The sequence below is a fragment of the Nematolebias whitei genome, chromosome 21, assembly GCF_014905685.2.
Source record: "Nematolebias whitei isolate Nwh7 chromosome 21, NemWhi1, whole genome shotgun sequence".
NCBI classification, from domain to species: domain Eukaryota; kingdom Metazoa; phylum Chordata; class Actinopteri; order Cyprinodontiformes; family Rivulidae; genus Nematolebias; species Nematolebias whitei.
Window position 1 is genome coordinate 17,952,408 of NC_056518.1, and position 20,791 is coordinate 17,973,198.

The 20,791-nt window shown below is 40.4% G+C and overlaps 2 protein-coding genes across 2 annotated transcripts; one reads left to right on the forward strand and one right to left on the reverse strand.

Annotated features, from left to right (window-relative positions):
- Positions 1–938: 938 nt before the first annotated feature.
- LOC119427725 (autophagy-related protein 2 homolog B) lies at positions 939–15,236 on the reverse strand. Its single transcript, XM_037695362.1, has 42 exons — positions 15,075–15,236; positions 14,684–14,846; positions 14,447–14,599; positions 14,273–14,375; positions 13,956–14,115; positions 13,696–13,875; positions 13,514–13,610; positions 13,245–13,409; positions 12,670–12,821; positions 12,468–12,579; positions 12,046–12,289; positions 11,781–11,943; positions 11,531–11,623; positions 11,247–11,435; positions 10,863–11,136; positions 10,668–10,776; positions 10,390–10,591; positions 9,369–9,511; positions 9,066–9,223; positions 8,798–8,973; positions 8,551–8,701; positions 8,271–8,473; positions 7,676–7,756; positions 6,102–6,208; positions 5,924–6,016; positions 5,763–5,833; positions 5,608–5,684; positions 5,360–5,530; positions 4,867–4,999; positions 4,116–4,315; positions 3,798–4,027; positions 3,590–3,707; positions 3,295–3,486; positions 3,127–3,228; positions 2,977–3,055; positions 2,682–2,892; positions 2,526–2,595; positions 2,359–2,441; positions 2,146–2,267; positions 1,490–1,644; positions 1,261–1,410; positions 939–1,169 (listed from the first exon to the last, which is right to left on the reverse strand). Exons 1-42 carry the CDS (start codon positions 15,234–15,236, stop codon positions 939–941), a joined length of 6,228 nt encoding a protein of 2,075 aa, XP_037551290.1.
- Positions 15,237–16,593: 1,357 nt separating this feature from the next.
- Positions 16,594–20,310, forward strand: LOC119427020 (gsk3b interacting protein). The gene is made up of 3 exons (XM_037694593.1): positions 16,594–16,696; positions 19,073–19,318; positions 19,411–20,310. The coding sequence occupies exons 2-3, from the start codon at positions 19,076–19,078 to the stop codon at positions 19,567–19,569; spliced, it is 402 nt and encodes a 133-aa protein (XP_037550521.1). The 5' UTR covers positions 16,594–16,696; positions 19,073–19,075; the 3' UTR covers positions 19,570–20,310.
- The last annotated feature ends 481 nt before the right edge of the window (positions 20,311–20,791 follow it).

Consider the following 20,791-nt stretch of genomic DNA (forward strand, 5'->3'; position numbering starts at 1 on the left):
AAGACGAACAATGCGGATATTTACAACAATAAATCCAAAACTATAATCAGAAGTGAGTTTAACTACTTTAATTCCCCCATTTTAAATACAATTTTATCAACTGTACATGTGCAATTTATATTGCTCTTTCCACATAAATACTGTACGCATAATCAAATGTCCAACACAAATGATCACAACATAAATCAGTATCCAAATCGACTGAGCATGATATTAAGACTTAACTTGTCAAGTAGATGCACTCATTGTTTCAAGAATTTGAAAATGTGAGCTGACAGCAGACTAAACAAAACAAAATTACAGTTTTCAAGTTTAAAAACAGAATTTTCAGCACATAAACTTAATGCAACGCACGTCTCACAGCTACTCTGCATCCTCCTTTTATTAATTTTAGTGATCTTTTAAGTTGCTTCAATGCACTGATTAAATAACTTTGCGCAAGTTTAACACATTTGGGTTCCATTACTGTTTTCTAATATTTGCATGAAATGGTACAAATTTGGATTATTTACAGTAAACAGCCAACATACAGTACATGTAATAAATTAAGGGTAGTTGCACATTTACACTAGTGTTTACTGACATCAAGAAAAAGTGATAACACTATCTGTAAACAAAATAAGAAGCTAAAGAGGACTGTCTGTCACTGTTGTGCTTTTACATTTGACAGAACTTAAGCCACATCAGGATATGTGGTAATGACGATATGCTTACAAATGTATTATTTCCCTTTGTGTAAGCAAATGATGCTGATGACCATGAAGGCACTGTGAGGGGAAACAGGTAAGCAGATTTACTTTTGCTTAATTTGTCATGAGACAAACAGTTTTATTTACAATCAGAACGGGTTGTCCAGTTTTCCAAAAGCCAATTAAAACACAAAAAGTTTCTTGGCTGTGGCTGCAGCACAGTCTTCAGTCACTGTACAGCCATGACATTTACTCCTCCCCATGCCTCCATTTCTGCGATTCCTCCTGACGTGCATCTGGGTGAATCTGATTCCTCATACCACCCAAGACGTTCGAGGTGGCTTCGGTGGCCATAATGAGTGGTTTGACTACCGCTGGTGGCAGCTGGCGAAGAACTCCACCAACAGCTCCCGTCATGCCCCGCTGCTCGTGCTCCCGTGTGGCTGTGTCATAGATGGTCAGTGCTGTGTCTGTTATACCCTGTGGAGGAAGACATCCTTATTTGCACTGATTTTTCATTTTATTTCAGTGGTGTAAAAATGATAGAGCTTCTGCTTAGCTGTTTGTTTACCTCTTTCACCACAGTGTAAGCTTTGGCTACACCTTCTCTCAGGTCAACAGGCTGATGAGCCAGGCCATAATGGGAATAACGTTTCACCCTCTTTGCGTCCCTCTCATCGAGAACTGGAGAAACCATGTCATAGGCCGTCTCGGCTGCTGTCTGAAGAGACGAACACAGAAACTATGCATTGATAGATCTCCTGATTGTGTTTCATTAAATGCGTGGGACAACAGTTTACCTGTATGGTCCGAACCATCCTGTTTGTGAGCTCCAGAGCAGCCATGGCTGTGGAGGTTCCAAAGGAGGCAGTGCCACGCTGAAATCCCCGGACTATTCGGCCATCCTTTCTGTACTGCTCAATAGGGAGCCAAACCAAGTCCCTAAGGCCGTGAACTGAACAAAACATCAAGGCTAAAGATTTTCTCAGAAGCTTATTACTCTACCTAGAAAGCACAAAGTATTGAACCTAAACGATGAAGATGAAAATTACAGTTTTCACAATAAAATAGTTTATAATTAAAACAAACACAGTTATGATAAACACCTGGTGAACAAGGAGCCTTATGTCCCAAAAGAGACGAAGAGGACTAAAAACAGCTGAACAATAATAATCACTGAATAACAATAAATCTAACAATTGTTGTGTTTTTCCAGGTTAAAATAACAACAGAACAATAATTCAGCATAGAATAAAATAGAACAGAACAAAATAATCTTAAATGTCAATGAATGGCTTGTACACAATGAATTTAGAAAAAAGCTTTTTTTAGTTTGGTGCATCTGCAACACATGTGAAATATACAGAAATTGTATTTAGGTTTTTACGTTAAAAGCAGGATGCTGATTATAATCCTAAAATCCTGTGACTGGGTTAAGAATGTGTGTTATACTCACCCAGTTTGACCAAAGTATGAATGGGTGCCACACCGCTCAGCAGTCCTTGAAGCTGATTGGTCTTTATATCATTCAGCCATTCGTTTATTGCATAAGAAAACAGCTTATCCACACCAAGTAATCTGAAACACAAAGAGGTTTTACCTCATAAATGATGTCAATAACTTATATCATAACGGATGAAAAAGTTTCTTATATTTTAGGATAATGTACCCTTGTCTATAGCAAAGCTGCCTCAGTTTCAACTCTGAACAGTTCAGTTGTGTCAGTCCAAATACGATCCCTGCAAATGTGCCCTGAAGCAAATAATTCATATAATTATTTGTAAAACAATAAAAAGACAAAGTGGAGTTCATGTATTATCCTTTTAAAACACAGACCTGGTCCATTGACACGTGTTTCCCATGGTAATCCAGTCGAATGGGAACCTCAGAGGTAAACCGAAACTCCCTGTTCAGAAGAGAAGACATTATTTACACATTTCATTCTAGCCATTTTTTTTTGTGGTTTGTAAAACTTTGGATTGCACCACTGACCTAAAGAAGATTGGCTGATCTGTAAAGGGAGAAGAAGAAGCTTCTCCATTATTCGCTTCTTCCCTGCCAGATGTGGAGAAACCGTTGTGGCTCAGCCGTCTCCGAGCAGGAACGGAGATGATCGGGGTTGGATCCAGGCTGCCAGCAGCGTGCTTAGAGAAGCTGCAGGAGATCTCTGGGGCAGCCGCATTCTTTGTGGTCACACAAACAACTGCAAACAAAAGAATGATCAGGACCTCATGAAATTAAAGTCAAATTTGCAACAGTAGACGTGCCGCTGAACCGTCAGGTTTACCTTCTTGGACAGGCGGTGAGAAGAACTCGACTTCAGTAGCAAGGCTGCTAAAGAAGTCCTTCATGAAGAATAATGCATCCTTCAAAACAAATGAGAAAATATGTTGGAAGCGTCTACAGTTTTGACACGGTCATAAATACTCTGGTATACCTGATCAATATTGAGACGAAGAGGCATAAGGGAGACACGTAAGCAGCACTCTGGGGGAGCCTGGCCTGACTCGGGACATGTATGCAAAGCTTTAACTGTCAACTGAAACAAGACGTGTTCAGTAAAATACCTCTTGAACAGATTCACTGAGGATACTGTTTTGCTCACCATGTTGGAGTGAGCTTTTCGAGGCATTTCCTTGCTGGAGTACAAGTAGAGGAACTTGTTCATCTGTGAGGCAGCTAGTCTGTCTCGGATCTCCAAGTCCTGCACAACGAACACCTGTCGGGACGCTGGCTGGTCTACTGTTGGACGTAGCGCCACAGGGGACTGTGGGTACACTTCATGCTGAAACCGCACCTGAAGGGACATTGAAAAGACAGGCTTAGTGAATCCTTGTAGGCGATTTGCAGATTTAAACAGATTATATTGAAGATTCATTCCAGTGGAATAAAAGATTAACCTTGCTGAGTTGGATTTCCATCAGAACATCAGGGTTTCTTCTTCTTCCTCCTCCTGCCTGTCCTGATGTCTTCGCTTGTCTGACTGGAGTTTGAGATGGGGAGCTATGAGGAGTAGATCTGCAGGATGCACAGAAGCATTTTAATGTTTTTAAAAGTCTTGATTCTTTTTGAGCAAGTTTAAACAGAAAATCTAGACTCTTGACCCACCCTCGACTTCTAGCGGGAGAAGCTGCGCAAACTGCACTCCCAAAGTCTTTTCCTCCATAAAGATGCCAAATGACAGAGATTTCTCTGACGAGGTAGCGAACCTCCGGGATGGGAAAATTCAAGGCTCCACGGCTGGAATCGTTCCCTTCTAGAGGCTGGCTGAAGTGATTATCTTTGATTTCCACTGGACCTGAGGTCAGCTGCTTCACCACGGGCTCCTGATCTCGATCCTGAAACACACGACTCACAGTGAAGCAACACAGAGAAAACCTCAACGCGTTTCGTAGACCTTTACAAGGTGGGCGAGTATTTCCCAACCTCTCCTTTGGAGTCAGGAGTTTCAAGAATGCAAAAGTCGTCCGTCTCTTGGGCCAGATTAGGAGCGGGCGTTATTAGGGGAGAAGGGAGCATGGGATAGGTGGGACTCAAGTCCTGGTTAAGATTCCCGCTCTCATCAGGGAACAGGAACAGGTCTGAGTGAGGTGGATCCTGTTCATGAATCGGCTCCTCTTGAGAACCTGTATATAAGCAAATAGCTTTAATATGCATTTAAAACTAATGAAGCAATGACTTAAAATAAAATAAAACAGCTATACCTTGTGCCTGTGAGTACTTAATATGGAAGTCTTAAAAATCACCCTTCATGCTAAAAATCTGCTCTTGACAGGCCTGATTCATCGTTCCCGTGAGCAAAACCCACCAGTGCCATGAGCCGAAGTATAATTTTTAACAAAACTTTAAGAATATGAGTGAAAAGTAAAAAAAAAACATGGGTCATTAAACTGAAAGAACTACCGTATTTTTTGGACTATAAGGCGCACTTTTCCTTTAATTTTCTCAAAAATCAACAGTGAGCCTTATGTATTGATTCTGAATGTGATTACTGACATTGAACCAATTTTATGTGGTACACGGTGCTCAAAAATCTGTCAAAATGCTTTAGTTTCACTTAATGCGCCTTATAATCCGGTGCGCCTTATAGTCTGAAAAATACGGTAATATGACAGTAAGTACTCATAAAAAAACTTCATAAAAGCCCACAAAAACATATTTTTAAGTGAATGTTTACCGTTCTGTTGTGTTCCTGGCACCTGCTGCCCATCCATCTCCTCCATAGCTTCACTCATCAAATCTTGCAGCATTTGCTGCTCGGTCTCAGCAAGCAGTGGCGTCAGAGACGTTGTCCTGCTGGGAGCCTCCGTCTGTCAGAAATAACAATTAAACTAAATATGGTAGGGTTGAAAAAGCTCTTATTAGTGTAACTAGAGGTCGAACGATGTGTGTTTTATTAAGTCCAATGTGTGTTTTATTAAGTCCAATGACGATAATGATCATAAGCCAATGCACAATACTGATATGTTTTTTGCTAATATGCTTTTTTTTTTTTTTTAAATATAACAGTGTTTAACTATAAATTCTGCATATTTATTACCCATTAGAAGCTGCTGCACCTTCACATTTCTGTTTGAGGATCAGCAGTACGGCTGATATCAGCCAATGAAAGCTGGTCAATCTATTAATTTATCTCTAAGTGAATCACTAAGAAATCATAGGTCACTGACTTTGCGTTTTTGAGCGGTGCTGCTGCGCTTCGCCTCTGGTTCCTCTGGAGGCAACAAGTCTCCATAGCTGGCCACATACTGGATAAGGTTCATCAGAGCAGCGCAGGAGTCAGAACACGTTCTGATGTGAATCGCATCACTGGAGCAGCGCAGCTCAAATCTGGGCTCTGACTATCAACAAAAAGGCAAAAATATATATAATTATCTGTTCACTCCTGAGTGACAGATCTCATTTAGAGGAATCTTACCAATTTTCCATCTGCTCCAGGTTTGACAGCTGTAATCCTCAGCTCCAGTGTTCCCATGTCCACAACTTGAACATAGTCTGATAAAAATCAAACTGTGTCAAAAGCTCTGCGGTAGCATTTCCTACAGTCAAAAACAGCCAGAAAAGGCAACTTACCACGAGCTAGATTAACAGACACAACTTTATTCTTGTCTGAGAGGAACAGAGCAGCTTCATCCAAAATGATCCTGGAAAAAAAAAAATTCAATTTTTTTTTTAACTTCAGTTTTATTAAAACTTTTCAATTTAGCATCATGAAAACATCAGTCTCTTCATACCTTAGTGTTGATGATGAATTGTCCAAAGAGACCCAGCTGGAGATGCTGAACGTTTCTACAACCACCAGCGATCTGAGCGGCAGGTAAAGAGGTCTGCCAGGACATCAATAGTGTCATATGAAAATACACCGACAGGTAAAAAACTCTTTATTAGCTTCTGATCTGAATTCCAATTCACCTGTAGTCTAAAGAGCAGCTCCACAGGTGTAAATGCAAGGTGGTGACAGACATGGGAGGGGCGTAACCCAACACAGGCTCATCAGACACATTCAGAAAGTCAACAATCTGTTTAACAGAAATCAATAAAAAGATTATGAATATGTAACTGCAGCTCTGTTAGAAGCACATGAAGGTGAGGAACATTGCAGGTTAACTCAAAAAAAAGTTCAAGACAAAAATAATGGGACTTCATTTGTAACAGAAGACGTTTCACTTCTCATCCGAGGAGCTTTCTCAATTCTCAGCTGTTGTCATCCCAAGCTATGTTTACATGGTCATAAGTAATCGGATTAAACGGCCATTCAGAATAAAAATGCATCATGTAAACGCCTCATTCGGATTATTTTTTATTTATTCAGCTCAATCCAAAAGAATTTGTAATCAGAAAGAAACGGGTGGTTTACGCCGATCCATAACCCGAACCATGTAACCACATAATCTGTTCATTTATTTCCAGATCGTGAAAAACTGACCTGACTGCACATGTGCGACATATGTCATTTCCGCCAGGCTAATGCTAATAATATTAGCATGTCGGGGAAGCAAAACTGGTCGATGAACGACTCAACATTTCTACTAGAAACTTTGAAAGAGCTCAAAATGATCTGCATCACCTGTAGCTCAGTCAGGGAGTGCAGCGTTTTTTTTAAGGAGAGTTTACCACTCTGCACGTCAGTACTGCTGTTCAGAATAAACCCCCGCTGCATGTAAATGATCGTCGTGAACGGATTGTGCCCATGTAAACGATACATTTGAATTATGTTAAGAATAAAATAACCTTTTCGATGATAAATTATGGAAAATAGAACATATAAAGATGGTTATATTATCTGTTAGATGTGTAAACTAGGCCAGAAGTGAATAAATAATGTCTTTTCAGTGACTGCTAACTTTAAAATTAAACCCTGACACTTTCTGCTGTCAGTAGAAAAAGTTTAGTTCTAATAAGGCCTTTCTAAATTATAGTTCACATCATTTTAGTGTTTGGAGGGGATTATAAAATAACGAATAATGATTCAAAGAGTAGCCTAATAGGTCAGAATGACCCTGGCTCTCAGTGGAACAATCTAAAACTGTGACGGTGTTTGATTGGATAGAAATTGAAAACAGGAAGTGTCACTAGGATATTTGTTGATTATTGAATGGAGGAAGATCGAGGTGAAGGAACGTAGTCTATAAGGGTGGGAAGAGACCTGACACATGTCAGAATTGTACAGGGACCCCCCGAATGTGAGGTAATTTACACAATTCTCTCTCGTTCATGCATTTTTAAGTGTGTAAAAATAAAGATGTTGTTAATTCTGACATGAGTGTGTGTTCCTTCGGAGAAAACAACCTGGGGAGGATGGAGGCTTCTGTTTTCCACAACAATTATTTAATCTGAAAACTTTTCAATCCGGTCAAAGAAGTTTGCGCATGTAAACATAGCTTGTTACAAACGAAGTCCGGTTGTTTTTGTCTTGAACTTTTTGAATTTACCATGTCCTGGCTGACTGAGAATCTTCACCAGCGTAACATTGCGGGTTGTTTTACCTGGTCGTACCAGCCCAGGTTAGGAGGGACCACTCTGTGCTGCAGCGTGGCTCCTCTCACTCCAACAGCAACTAAAAACTCCTGCATGAAAAGAGCAGAAAGTTACAATTAATCTGAATACGTTCCACAAAGACATGCCAATACAATGTACTGGGCAAAGTGTGTGTACTACCTGTATTACAAATAGTCATGTTTATATTTATGTTAATAAAATATGGGCATTTGTTGAGGTGAACATGGAAAAGTTTAGGTTTTTGCCTTTATAAAAGATTTTTAAAAATGTATTGCAAAGCAGCTGTTTCTGATATCTTCCAAAAAAAATCAAGCTTAAGGATATGCAAACAAAACAATGACTCTAACGTAATAAAATAAATAAATAAGTAAAACCCCAACTTAAGACTCAGTGGTATCACAGAACGAGGTCTGAAAAAAATCCAAATATTACAACTTTTGTGCACTATATGATGCTGGTGCTATATGTTTAAATGGATTTTTGTGCTTTTATTCAGTGCAAGAACACTGTGGAACATCTGTAAGTTAGGAGTAAAACCCATTTTACAGACAATTTGCCTTAAATATGTTTTAAATATCTAACCTTGACGTTACGCTCTGCACTCTGCGATGACACTTTGACTGCGACAGACACCATGCTGCGGGCTTCCAGGCCGATACACTCTGATGGCGTTGAGGATTTGTCTGAAGATGCCTCTGATTGGTAGATGGTTGGCTCCAGCCAGTGAGGATGTGTCCTGCATGGCAGCTTGTTGTCTGAGACAGAGCTGCCCCCGTCTACGAGTCCTGAAATGATCAACAAATATCACACATCGTCAAAGATATACATGTAATAAAGATTACAGCAAGGGCAGATGGTTTACCTTCATGATACAAGCAAACGCTGCTGGTATGGAAGCAGATGTAGTGTTGATCTTTATAGCCTTCGTACTGGGTGACGCTGAACAAAACGCCATTTTTCACCTCGAGCCAGAACTCACCGTGTTTATTCTTCAGGATGGTTTTATCTTCCTGCTGAAAAAAAAAAAAAAAAAAAAGCAAAATAGAAAGAAAACTCAAACACAGTTCATATGACAAGGTTAGCTGGATAAACATTTTTAAAGAGATAACCTTGGAGTTTGTTTGAAGAGCCACCAGACCGTGATTTACACTGAGAATAACAGAGAAAAGACTCTGGGACGTCTTGCTGTGGGCTTTGGGTTTTTTCTTCTTCCGAGATCTGAAGCCCAGGTCAGAGGCAGGAGAGAAGTAGTGCATATTCTCTTCATCCGAGCCGCTGGTCTCCTCTGCAAGAAACATCCAATGTATTTCTATTAGCTGGTTTAAGGAAGACAGTTTCACATCCACACTGAAAATGTATATGAAATGATCATCTCACCGTCAGGACCAGTAGAGTGAAACTGGCTGAAGCTATCTGTTGTGTAAGTGTTGATCAGCTGACTGGCAACCGAGAGTCCAACTCCATAAGGCATGCTCTCAACAATCTCTACTGGGGATGGAGCTGTGGGCTCCCACAACAAAAGGTCGTTGTTTATCCTAAAATATGGATATTAAATTTGATTTTTCAACTATACATATTTGGTATGCAGCTGCAGCAACATGGTTCATTTGGGAAGGCCAAACAACAAATCAAAAGCAACAAATTTAAATTGCAAAAAAGCTTTAATAACAAGTGATGTACCTATTGTGTAGCTTTTCATAAAAAGGTTTGCTGGGCAGCGCTAACTGCACATTAGGCAAACTCAATTCCAGAACGAATCGAGAGTTGCTCATGGTTTTTTCCTGGAACTCGGTCATTTCAGCAACATCGCCAGGAATGACCATCTGGAATTAGAAACAAAAAAAAAAAAAAAAAAAACTGAGCTGGTCACCGCCTGTTTTTACAACAACTCGGGTAAACAAAACCGTGTCGCAGTTTGCATAAAGATCAGTCGAGCGTGTTAAAATATCGACCAGAGAATATTCTCGCTCTTGAATGCAAATATTTCCACCTGGATTAAGTGCACCTGCACCGACATCATAACCAAATGACCGACTCGTAAGTTAAGCAAAGTGAAATAAAACTTTCACAAAGAAAACGTGTGAAAACTTCAAATATATAACTTTTACCATTATCAAATCTGCACAATGTTAGCATGTATTATTGCTCCCACTAGCTCAAACATTTAGTTGATTTTTGTTGTCTATATTTATTTATTACCCCTCTAGCCTGGATCATGATGCCTCTGTCAAGTTACATCAGCTGTTTATGCTCTTTAATCTCGTGGCAGCATGCCTCAACTTTAACTGTAAAAAGTACTTTTTTTATTTTATCTCAATAATGCCCTTCTCTCCTCCCAACAACAAGCTTTCTTCAAGCTCGTTTGAAAATTAAAATGCTGCATTTATGCAAGTTAAATACAGAATGTTGCTGCTTTAAGTCACCAATTCGAGCTGCAATGACATCTGGTGGGGATGAGACCAACTGCAACAAACCCTTTACTTTGCTCTCTACTTTCAATCCTGAGCAGGAAAACACAGCGGCCTCTAAAAATTTGAAAACATTTCTGTGGTTCTACTCAACTTCTATCATGATAACAATTATTTCATGTAACAAAAGTCAATAAATTCCTGTAAAATAGAAGGTTGGCATGGAATACCTGATAAAAGGCTTAAATTTACCTTCAGGAAATTCTTATAACTACATTAATGATGATGCTCACCTCTTCATTCTCATACATAACCCTACGGGAAGAAAAGGGTGATGGTTCTGGTTTCCCAAAGTCACACACGTCCTTCAGTGAATGAGAGGCCCCTTCCTCCTCTTCTTCCTCAAGGGAATGGTCCTCAGCGCCCTCGTCATCTTCAGTTGCCGCACGTTCGAGGATCGAGCGGACTGCAGTGGGGTTTATCTTCAGCACCACCCTGCACAGAGGTGTTCAACATCACAACAAAACAGCTGGACGGACAGGCTGGTTTCATGATGGGTGGAGGAACTTACCTGGGCCAGTCAAACTTTACGCTTTCAGATGTCGTCATGTCTCCTTCCATGTTGTGAGCCACTCTAAGGAAACTGACAGCTGGTTGATTTGGCTCCTCCTGGAACTTCCCTGTGCCAAAACAGAGACGCAATCATCAGCAAGGAGCTGCTTTGTAATCAGAAAATATTCTTCAGGGGACGTTCCCAGGTTCATACCAGTGAGTTCCTTGAACGTGAGCTCCATTTTAGTTTGGTCAGGTGAACTACCACCCATGAACTCGGTTTTTATTTCCATTTTCTCCAGCTCCAGATGAAGTATTTCTTTCTGCAGGGACTTCTTGAACCAGGGGCCTCTCTCCTGATCTGAACGCAGGTCGGGAATGGGGAAGCGGACCGCGACGCCCAGCACAGGGGCATTAACGGTCAGTGACACGTGGCAGTTGGAGGGCGTATAGGTGTCGTCAAGAAAAACCTCTGTAAAGGCTTTATGCTGTCAAACAGTCAGAAAATCAGTTTCAGGAAATGCTCATTCAAGCCATCTTCTGCAGGTAACGGAGCTCTAAATTCATCCTCAGTGATACGTTTATGGGGTAATCTTACCAAGCTGACGTGTTTGTTATAAGACGTGTACATGTGAGAGGCCATCATCTCTGTGGTAGCTAATTTTTGAGGTTGCAGTAGCGAGTTCAGACGATCTACAATGCTGATGTCCAGCTCCGAGCACACAGCGCCCAGCTCCACTTGGATTTCAGCTTTCCTTGGAATTGTGCTAAGTCTCACTTGACCACCCTGTACAGACAAATGCACAAACAGAAAGCTTGAATCCAGAATGACTGCATGAAATGTGTAAGAGCGGTCTGCATTGGATCAGTCTGTGCTGTTACCTGAGGGCCTCTGCGTTCAGCCAGTTTGTAAAGCAGGTGAAGGCAGGTAGGAAGCGGTGATTTAGCACTGGATGTGGCGTCAAACGTCAAGAGCTGAAACAGAAAGAAATTAAACAACTAAAGAAAACTAAGAGTCACGTGAACTCCATATATTAGGTGTGTTTTTAAACTAAATATGAGGTGTTTGGACAACCAACGCTTAAGTGAGGTAAATAACATGAAGTGCTCAGCTCAGGCTGTCACATCTTACCTCTGTGTACTGGATTCCTCTTTGTGAGCCACCAACAGGAGCTTCAGAAGAGAACAGACACTCAATGAACTCCATCTGGTTGAGTGAGATGTCGGTCTTGAAAGTCCGTAGGCTGGATCCCTGACAGTGGTCATAATTTATCTTCAAACCCTGACCGACAAACCTGCAAACATCAACTCAGGTCAGACAGAAAATTGATATTTGGAATGCAAGAAAAGGAAAAAAAATCCTAAACAAAGAGGAATAAGTTGACAGTGAAGTGTACCTAAGATGATCATGGGGACAAGCCTGATCAAACACTGTCCGAGACTGAAGGAAATCTTCTGAGGGAAGCTGGCCCGGGCTGTCTGTGCTAAAGAAATGTGCAGAAATGGGTCTGAGGGGGCTGGGAGCAGCGTGCGGTGGAGGGAGCGGGTCAATGTGGAGGACTGAGACAGCAAAGCTGCTCAGAGACAACCTCAACACCAACTCAGGTCTTGACTCATCCCCGTGGGTTTTGGATGGATGGGCTGGAAGAGAATGAAAAATGACCCATTTCACCAATAATCTTGTATAACAACAACTGTATAATACGGACACTCAAAAATAAAGTACCAGCCTTTATAAAAAAAAGAAAACAGCCACCATGAGACTGATATTTATAACTAAACATGTGCTGAGTGTCTATCAAATTACAGAAGTGTTTACAGGTTTGTCTTAATAGTTTTTGAGGGAGCTGCGGATCTCGTGACTGGACAGGAGTTTCACTAGTCGGCTTTTCTTTTTGTCGTGGGACATCCACGTAATCGTCCCACAGAGCCTAAAAACAAACACACACCTCTGGTCAAAAGATGCTGTGCATTAAAATGTACATACTTTTTTTTTTTAAAAAGCTGAAAAAAGGACGTACTGTTGTATTTCCAGAGGGAGACTCTCCTGGGGAAGCAGAGTAGTTGCTGTTAAGGGACAAGTCCAAGTCAACGGTGGGTGGTTCTCCCAGAGGAGGGAGGGAGGACAAGCTGTGAGACATGTCCATGTCAGCCATGGAGAAGAACACGTCATCTAGACCAGCACAAAGACACAATAATTAAATAGACGAAATGACATTTACACTCATGAAATATTCTGTTTTAATTCCTATTACTAATAGATAATAATCCTTCCCTGAATGTTTCCATTTTAATAATTTTGGTGCAAATTCTTGGTTCAACAAGGGGTGTGTGTCTTCTTCTGACAACAAAAGTAGGCTTTTCTTTAAGCCATGCATCCATCTCTAAGGTTAAAAAATAATTCCTAAAAGACAAAGGGATGTAGGCTTATCTCATATTTTACCATATAATACATTAAAAATTGGGCAAAAAGCAAAGTGAAAACTGCTGTTTACATGATCTGTATGCACTTCAGAACTCCGCAATAATTATAGGAACAATAATCTAAAGGCAGTGGATGATATCTGCTTTAAGTGTTAAGGTATTTTGTTCTAACCTCGACTCGACACAGTTTTGGTGGTGTGGCTGTCGAAAAGGTCCGAGTCTGTTCCAGCAGCAGCGGTGTCCTTCTTCAGACATCGGTTCAGTTCCAGCTGGAGGCGATACTCATCCTCTTGCTGAATGGGACGATTTTTTTTGTCTTTTGTCCAATCCTGTGCACCTTTACATAGAAAGCAGGACACGCCTAGATAAATAACTGGCTTAGTGACATTGGAACCCCATTTGGGGATCATGTGTTTTATATATAAAATTCAAGATGCTCACGTCCACCAGAGAAAGCTCCAAACATGTCCAAGAGAAGATGAACTTGGCGCGGGGACAGCAAAACAAGTAGTGTATCTATGTGTCCGACAATGTCTAGCTGAGAAGCAGCACAAGCAAAATATCAACAACATCTATAAATAATGTTTCCTATAATGTTTTGCTTTCAGAAAATATTGTTTTACCTTCGCTCCAGGCAGAGCGAGGTTGTTTTTCAGAGTGAGAGACAACTCGATTTTACCACTGAGGCTCCCAACCTGCACAGCCTCAAACGGTGCTGTGGCGGATAGAGGCTCTGTGAACTGTGGATGAGGCTCACAGATTATTTTTGGATTCCAGCTGGGTGAAAGCTTTGGCTCAGTTTCCTGCACAATAAAGGATTTAGAAGCTATAAAGGCTTTTATGAGAAATGCTTTGCCAGTTTTTAAATATATATGGCACCAACCGAAGGAGTGGGTGAAGACCTGCAGCCACGGGACACATCGGAGAACTCGTCCCAGAACACAGTGATTCCTTCCATCTGCATCTTTTTATGTGTGAACGAGGTTGGCTGATGCACATTAAAATTTGGGCTCTCGTCCCCCGTTTCATCACAGTACACAATCCTGAATAAGACCCGCAAAATAATTAGAAATTATGAAAACCTACAACGTGATAAAACTGTAAGGGAAAACTCATGCATTTTGATGCTTTGTGTGCAAAGGCAAAACACCACTTTGTCTTCTGCCCATTATTAGTCTCATCAATATAACCACAACTTACTTGTTTATTCGAATCTCAAGAGCAAATCCAGTTTTTGAATTTTCTGGAATGTGTTCAACTTTGAGAACAGTGTCCAAAAATGTCACTTTGACTCTCCGCAGAACTGGAAGACAACCAAAACAAATCAGTTAGCTCACACGATAACGTGATGCTAAGCTTACGTGTAGAATATACCTGTCTCTATCGTCTCTGCAAACTTTTCCAACCCTTCAAAAGGCTGAAAGCTTTCTCCCATTTCATCAGTGAGCTTCTGACTGAGGCATTCCTTGGCGAGCTGCATGCTGCTTGTCATGAAACTGGACCAGTACATGGGCTCAGTGCCAGAAGCTGCAGGAACAATCAGTGTTAGATGCCATACATCTAACACTTTTTACCATATGACATTAGAAATAGAGATGTGTATCCCTTTACCTGCTCTTGGTCTAGGCCTGAGCACAATCTCCAAACCCTTGACCTCTAGAGCACAGTTTTCCTGTAGCAGCGCAGCCCATGGGACGATCAGAGAAATTGTCTGTATGAACCCTGTGATGACCTCAAAAGGAGCATCTGCTGTTTGTAGGAGCTCATTGAGTGACTGCGGAACAAGAAATGGTGCCTTTACAGTATTACATATGTTCCTTTTTTACAGTTTTTTAGTAAAGAAGTGCAAAGTAAGAGCAGTTTAACACTGCCATATTCCACCCAGTTCTAGCTCACTTTGCTGTATGTAAACTTTGCACAGAATAAATACAACTCTTGTAGATTAGCTATAAAAAATAAAAATACATCATAAGATAATTTGTCTATTTAAACAGTATCATACCCATTTATCCAGCGGAACTTGTGCAAGGGACCCCGTGCCTTGATAAAGGTCAAGGCTAAGCTGATCCAAGCTCAGTTTCTCCTGCAGAAAGTTTCCCAAGTATCGATGCAGGAGGTATCTGCAAGCCCGCTTCTTGATGGACTCAGAGAATGGCCAAGGCATCTTAACTCGGTGGGTGAGCAGCACACAAGTAAGGAAAGTTGACTTGAGGGTCTACAGCTACAAACTTGTAGCGATTCAGACGGCTATAAATAAATCAGTGGTGTTGCAGTTGTGTCATCCTGTGGACTTGAAGATGCTGAGAAACTGTGAGCTCCAGCATCCTTCACATCCCAAGGTTTGGGGCACTTTGGAGGATGTGTCAGCACTCAGAGAAGTGTGTAGGAATTGGTTCGACTCCAGTTTGATGCGCCTATAGAAGAAAAACACAAAGTGCCCCCCCACATCGTAACATATGAATTAATACAAAATATTAAGAACATAACCGTGGTTGACAACCGAAAACAACGAGGTTTTTTGCTGTAACGCGTTAACTCAAGACTGGAACAATAATGAAAAAATACTGTTGGTGGGTTCATATGATAATTAACAATGTAATTTTAAAACTTGTACAACAAAAATAAACCTTTGTCCATTTGTTACACATCGTACTTGCAAAATAGCTGTTGGCCTGCCTCAAATACGATAAACTATGTCAGCTTTTATTTTCATTGACCTAAACACAGCTGTCATGATTCGACATGAAATGTGTTTTGATTGTTGGCTAAACAAAGGCAAGTCACACAGCTAACTAGCCGGCTAGCCCCGGCTATCAAGCGTGAGGTCGAGCCACTAGTCAGTGGAGTTAAGCTAACATTAGCATAGCCAATGGCTAACTTAAGGCTAAAGCTATAGCATTATGCTAGTTGGCCAGCGAGCTAAGCTAAAATCTAATAGTCCTTAATTTGTCAGTCCTGTCGCAGTAAATTTAAACTGATGAGAACACCAAAGTCAAATACAGTAGTTCTTACATAAATATTAAAGAGCACGATTAGCTTAAAATACACATAACGACAGCTCTTAAGTTACCTTCTGATAGAGTTGTTTACAAACACTTTCATGACTCCGCACCAATTCTTACTCGCATTTGGGATAGCTCGGAAGTGAGACTTAAACACTCAAAAGTGCACATTTTCAGTGCACATAAAGAGAAAAAACGAGTTTATAGTCACTGGTCCCAAACAGGAAAATACGTTGTAATCAGCATTTTTGATATAATGCAATTCCCTGTTTTGACTTGTTTCATTTTATTTTTATTCTTCCCCAATTCCTAGCTGTCAGTAAACGCAACATAAATCCCACACATTTAGGGGTGGGATTAGTTGATGATGTCATGACGTAGAGGAACCTTTACGCTCACGTCTCATACAGGCAGGTTTTTTTGGATCGTAAATAAATAAATTTAAAGAAACCAGGAGTAATATATAGAATAGAAAGCGTTTATTTTAACCGAGTTTGTGTTGTTGTTTTTTTTAGGTCAAATTGAAGCAAAGTGGAGTTACGTTGGTTGGAGTGGTCCTTACCCACGCAGAGCAGCTGCTGGAACCTTCTACAACAACCGGAAGAAAACAACCAGCGAGGAGGTGAGGGGAAAAATACAACATTTTTAAATTAATTTATCTTTAAGGCAAATGTCCCATACACTCTCTGAAGGGTGCATTAAAATATATGGATCATTCGTGATTAAAATCTAAAGAGTGACTGGATTACGACCAGTTGCGACCAGTTGTTTTCTCACAGAAGTACTGATTTTAGCCCACATTTACTTCAGCTACAGTCGATCATTACACATAACAACAGTAACCTGACGGTATTTTACTCTTTATGCAGAAATGAAAACCTAATTCAGGTTGTTGACGTTAAACTAAAAACGTTGCATCGTTGTAAAGTTTCCACAAGGTGTCGCTGTTTTTGTGTTTATTAATCAACAACAATAAACACATTCAGTAGTTACAATATAAGTACCATGTTATCTATTCTGATCGTGTTTTTGCTGTTATAAATCTATTTATATCAGTTATGTGAACCCTTCTATTGCAAATAAAGTCCACATTTTTATGTGCTTGTAACGTCAAGAAGCATGGTCAAAAATAAAAAATTCAGAGGTTTATTTAAATGATGGAACATCAAAAGTGACTAAAATAGGTCACAGGAAGCAATGTCCATGGAAGAGTATTTTAGAACCAAGAAGTCAGGCCTTTCTGATGTATTTATACCTAGTTACAACCAGTTTTTGACAAAAGTATGTGGATAAACGTGCTTTGTTTACATTGAGCACGTTCCACCATTTCAGAATCACATCTCAGTAAATCTGAATAACTGCTGGAGTAAATGCTTTCAAACTGTGCCATGTCATAAAGCTCAGGATAACCTTTTGTAGTCTAATTTTATAGTTTGTTATCAGTACCTTTTGAATAAAATGAGTCACATTCAGTCATTGCTGTTAACACCCCCAGTGTAAATCAGTCCAAAATATAAAAACATAAATATACATTTCTACTAATTCCATTTAAAGAAGCGTTATGAAAGCTGCTTTTAATGATGGAAAACTTTAAATCCCATTAACTAAAATTACACTATACATGTGTGTTTGGAAATGGCCTGCTAATTTTTGTATAATAAATTTCAGAATACTGAGGCTGGTATACATTTTTTCTGTCAAGTTTGGCAGAACTGAAATAAAGAACCACGAGACATTTGTTTTTATGTCTGTCCTGAAACCACTTTAATCTGCAGTAAAGCTGTCATTTCTAACCTGGGTCCAAAGCCCGACCCGAAATCTGGCTGGGCCGGGCCATAATAATGTGCTGGATGGGCGGGCCGGGTTTGTGTCGGGCTTTTGATTGCATCAGTGGACGTGCACGGTTGACGATTCAATTATTTGGCAACGTGGCTTGCCCTACATCACCAGACACATGCAGCTATTTGACAGCGTGGAGATCAGCCTTGAAAGAGGTAAAAAAAAAGTTCACAAGTTTCAGATGGGACTGCCAGGCAGCGATCCTTCAGCCCAAATGGATGTTCATTTAGCCGCTGCACTCAGCGGACGCGCGTGGCCGACGACCCAAACAGGTCCTGTCACAATAACAAATTTTGCTGGGCAATTAATTTTCTCAGAAATTATTGCAATAAATTATTGGGATTCGGAAATGATGGATACGAGCAGGGGCCAGGTCGGGTCAGATTTTTTGGACCTGAATGCACCTCTAATCTGCAGCCTCAAACAAAGTTCAGAAAGATTGCAGTGATTAGTCTTTTTTAACTTAATATTACTGTAAAAGTGGTTGATTTTCTGCGGAGAGTTAGGGGTCTGGTGTCTCTGCCCACGTCGATTTCAGTCCCCTCAAAACGATGACTAAGCATGACATTAGGAAATGGTCAGCAGCTGACAGAAACGTGACGTAAACTGAGCTCTGGTGTAAACGGAGCGTTACTGATATTAACTCGTTCAACAACTGCAGAGTGTAGAAAATAGAGTAGGAGTTACTTTAAGTTTATCTGAGTATCGTCTGTTTCACAGTGACGGGGCACATTTGAGTGAGAATTAAAAATAAACAAGAATGTAAGAAGGAACTGTTTTTAAAAACTCATCTCATAATTGGAAATGGCAGTTTACGTATGACATTCATTCCTACAAAACTGGCTTGACATGTAAGTCTCTCAAAGTCACATGCCAGCGTTTCATTTCTGTTTCACACAAATGTGGCTCGATATCATGTAAGAAGCAAAACTGCATCTTATTTATGACCACTTAAAACAGATCAGGGTGCTTTTCTGCTTGGTTTATGTAATAAATTGCAGTAGATGTGATCCAGTCATTTGCAAAATGTAGCCTGTTGCCATGACAATTAAAAGTACCACAAACCCACTCGTCTTGTTGCTCGTTAGGACCAATTTCAGCCTCAGACACTAAACTGTGAGTCGTGATTGTGTCAATAAATGCAGTTGTGTGGTTGCAGGAGATGGAGATTGACTGCCAGGCCGAGGAGTCCATCAGTTACACGTTTGACGAGGACTCTGTTGGACTCTGTGACGTTAAGGACATGAGATTGGAGGCGGAAGCGGTGGTCAACGATGTCCTGTTCGCCGTGGTTGAAATGCACGTGTCGCAAAGTCTGAGCAACGCGTTGGACATGGCCTACATAAACGTGGAGACCAGGGAGAGGAACCGATACTGTCTGGAGCTCACGGAGGCCGGGCTCAGGGTAGGAGGAACTCATCAGAAAACGCTGCAGCCTTTTTTTTTAGTTTAGAGTGTAAATTATCTTTAAAAATACACTTTTTAATTTTGTAACAGGTGGTGGGTTATGCTTTTGATCAAGTGGAGGAGAACCTGAGCACTCAGTATCACGAGACTGTTTACTCTCTCCTGGACACGCTCAGTCCAGGGTACAGGGAAGCGTTTGGGAACGCTCTGCTGCAGAGGCTGGAGACGTTGAAGCAAAACGGACTGTAAACAGGACCAGGAAGTATTTGGGTTTTAGCCTCTTATACCCAAGTTCGGCCTGTTAATGTGATGTCCGACAGCCTAGCTGCCACTACAATTAGGGCTCTGTTGACCCCGCCTTGCTCTGAGTTTCATCAAATTAAATGACTTCATATTAGGGTTTTCTTTTTAGTTTTAGCTTCAGATTAGCTGGATCTGTTGTTTACTTTAATGTGGAAGTATCTTCCATCCTGTGTTTAAGAGTTCTGCTTTATTTCAGTTTTTCTCATCAAAATAATGTAAAAGAAGCATGTTATGGTGATAGTTCCTTCCTCTCTTTCTGTTAATAAACATTTTCATCTAGTTTTTCTTCATCAGCTGTTCAGAGCTCAAGCAGCTATCGCCTTAATGACTGACTTGTAAAAGAAACAAATGCTCCAATAAATATTTAATTAATTCATATTTACTAAGACAAAGAGGTTTTGTTTCAGTGCAGCTCTTGCTAATGTAGGAATGTGTTTTTGTTACATCCTGCACTGTACATTTCATCTTTAGCTCACGTTTTAAGCTGTAAAAGTAGTTTTGTTATTGGTAGCTTTTAGTTTTATGTAGTTGGTGTAAATCTGCAAACTGTTGATGTTAAGTGATAGTTTTTAAGATTGCTGCTAACATTTGTCTGTAACCTGGTTGTTGTTCTTTCTTTGTGTTTTGAACTCTGAAACTTACTTCCTCTGCAAAGTTTTCCTTCCTCATTTTGTACCTCACGACCAATAAAATGTCAAGTTTGTCAGATGTCCCGTGTGTCACATGAGGGTAAGAGATGTGCAGCAGCAGGCAAGAGTTCAAGGTCGACGTGGACATTTGTTTCTGTTGACTTTCATGTGCATTGTACGGTCGATTGCTTCAAAGTAAAACAGTTTTTCAAACTGAACCTTAACGTTGTCGGAGATTTGAGAACTCCCAGTGACGTTAAGGAATTTGTGCCGATGATCTTCTTGCACAAATCTTAAAGCACTTTTTAAATAAGGCATTATTTATCAGTACGGCATCAGTAACATCCTCCAGTTTAGCTGTGTGCAAGGTAAGACAACCTCGTCTTTTATTATTTAAAAAAAAAACAGAACAAAACTAGTTGAACAAAGAAACGTTCGTCTGATGAGTATTCTTGTCCTAACTTGCAGAATGGGCTGAACAGCACCAGAACATCAAGTACATATATGCAAATGCAAATACATTGATAATAAATTGACAT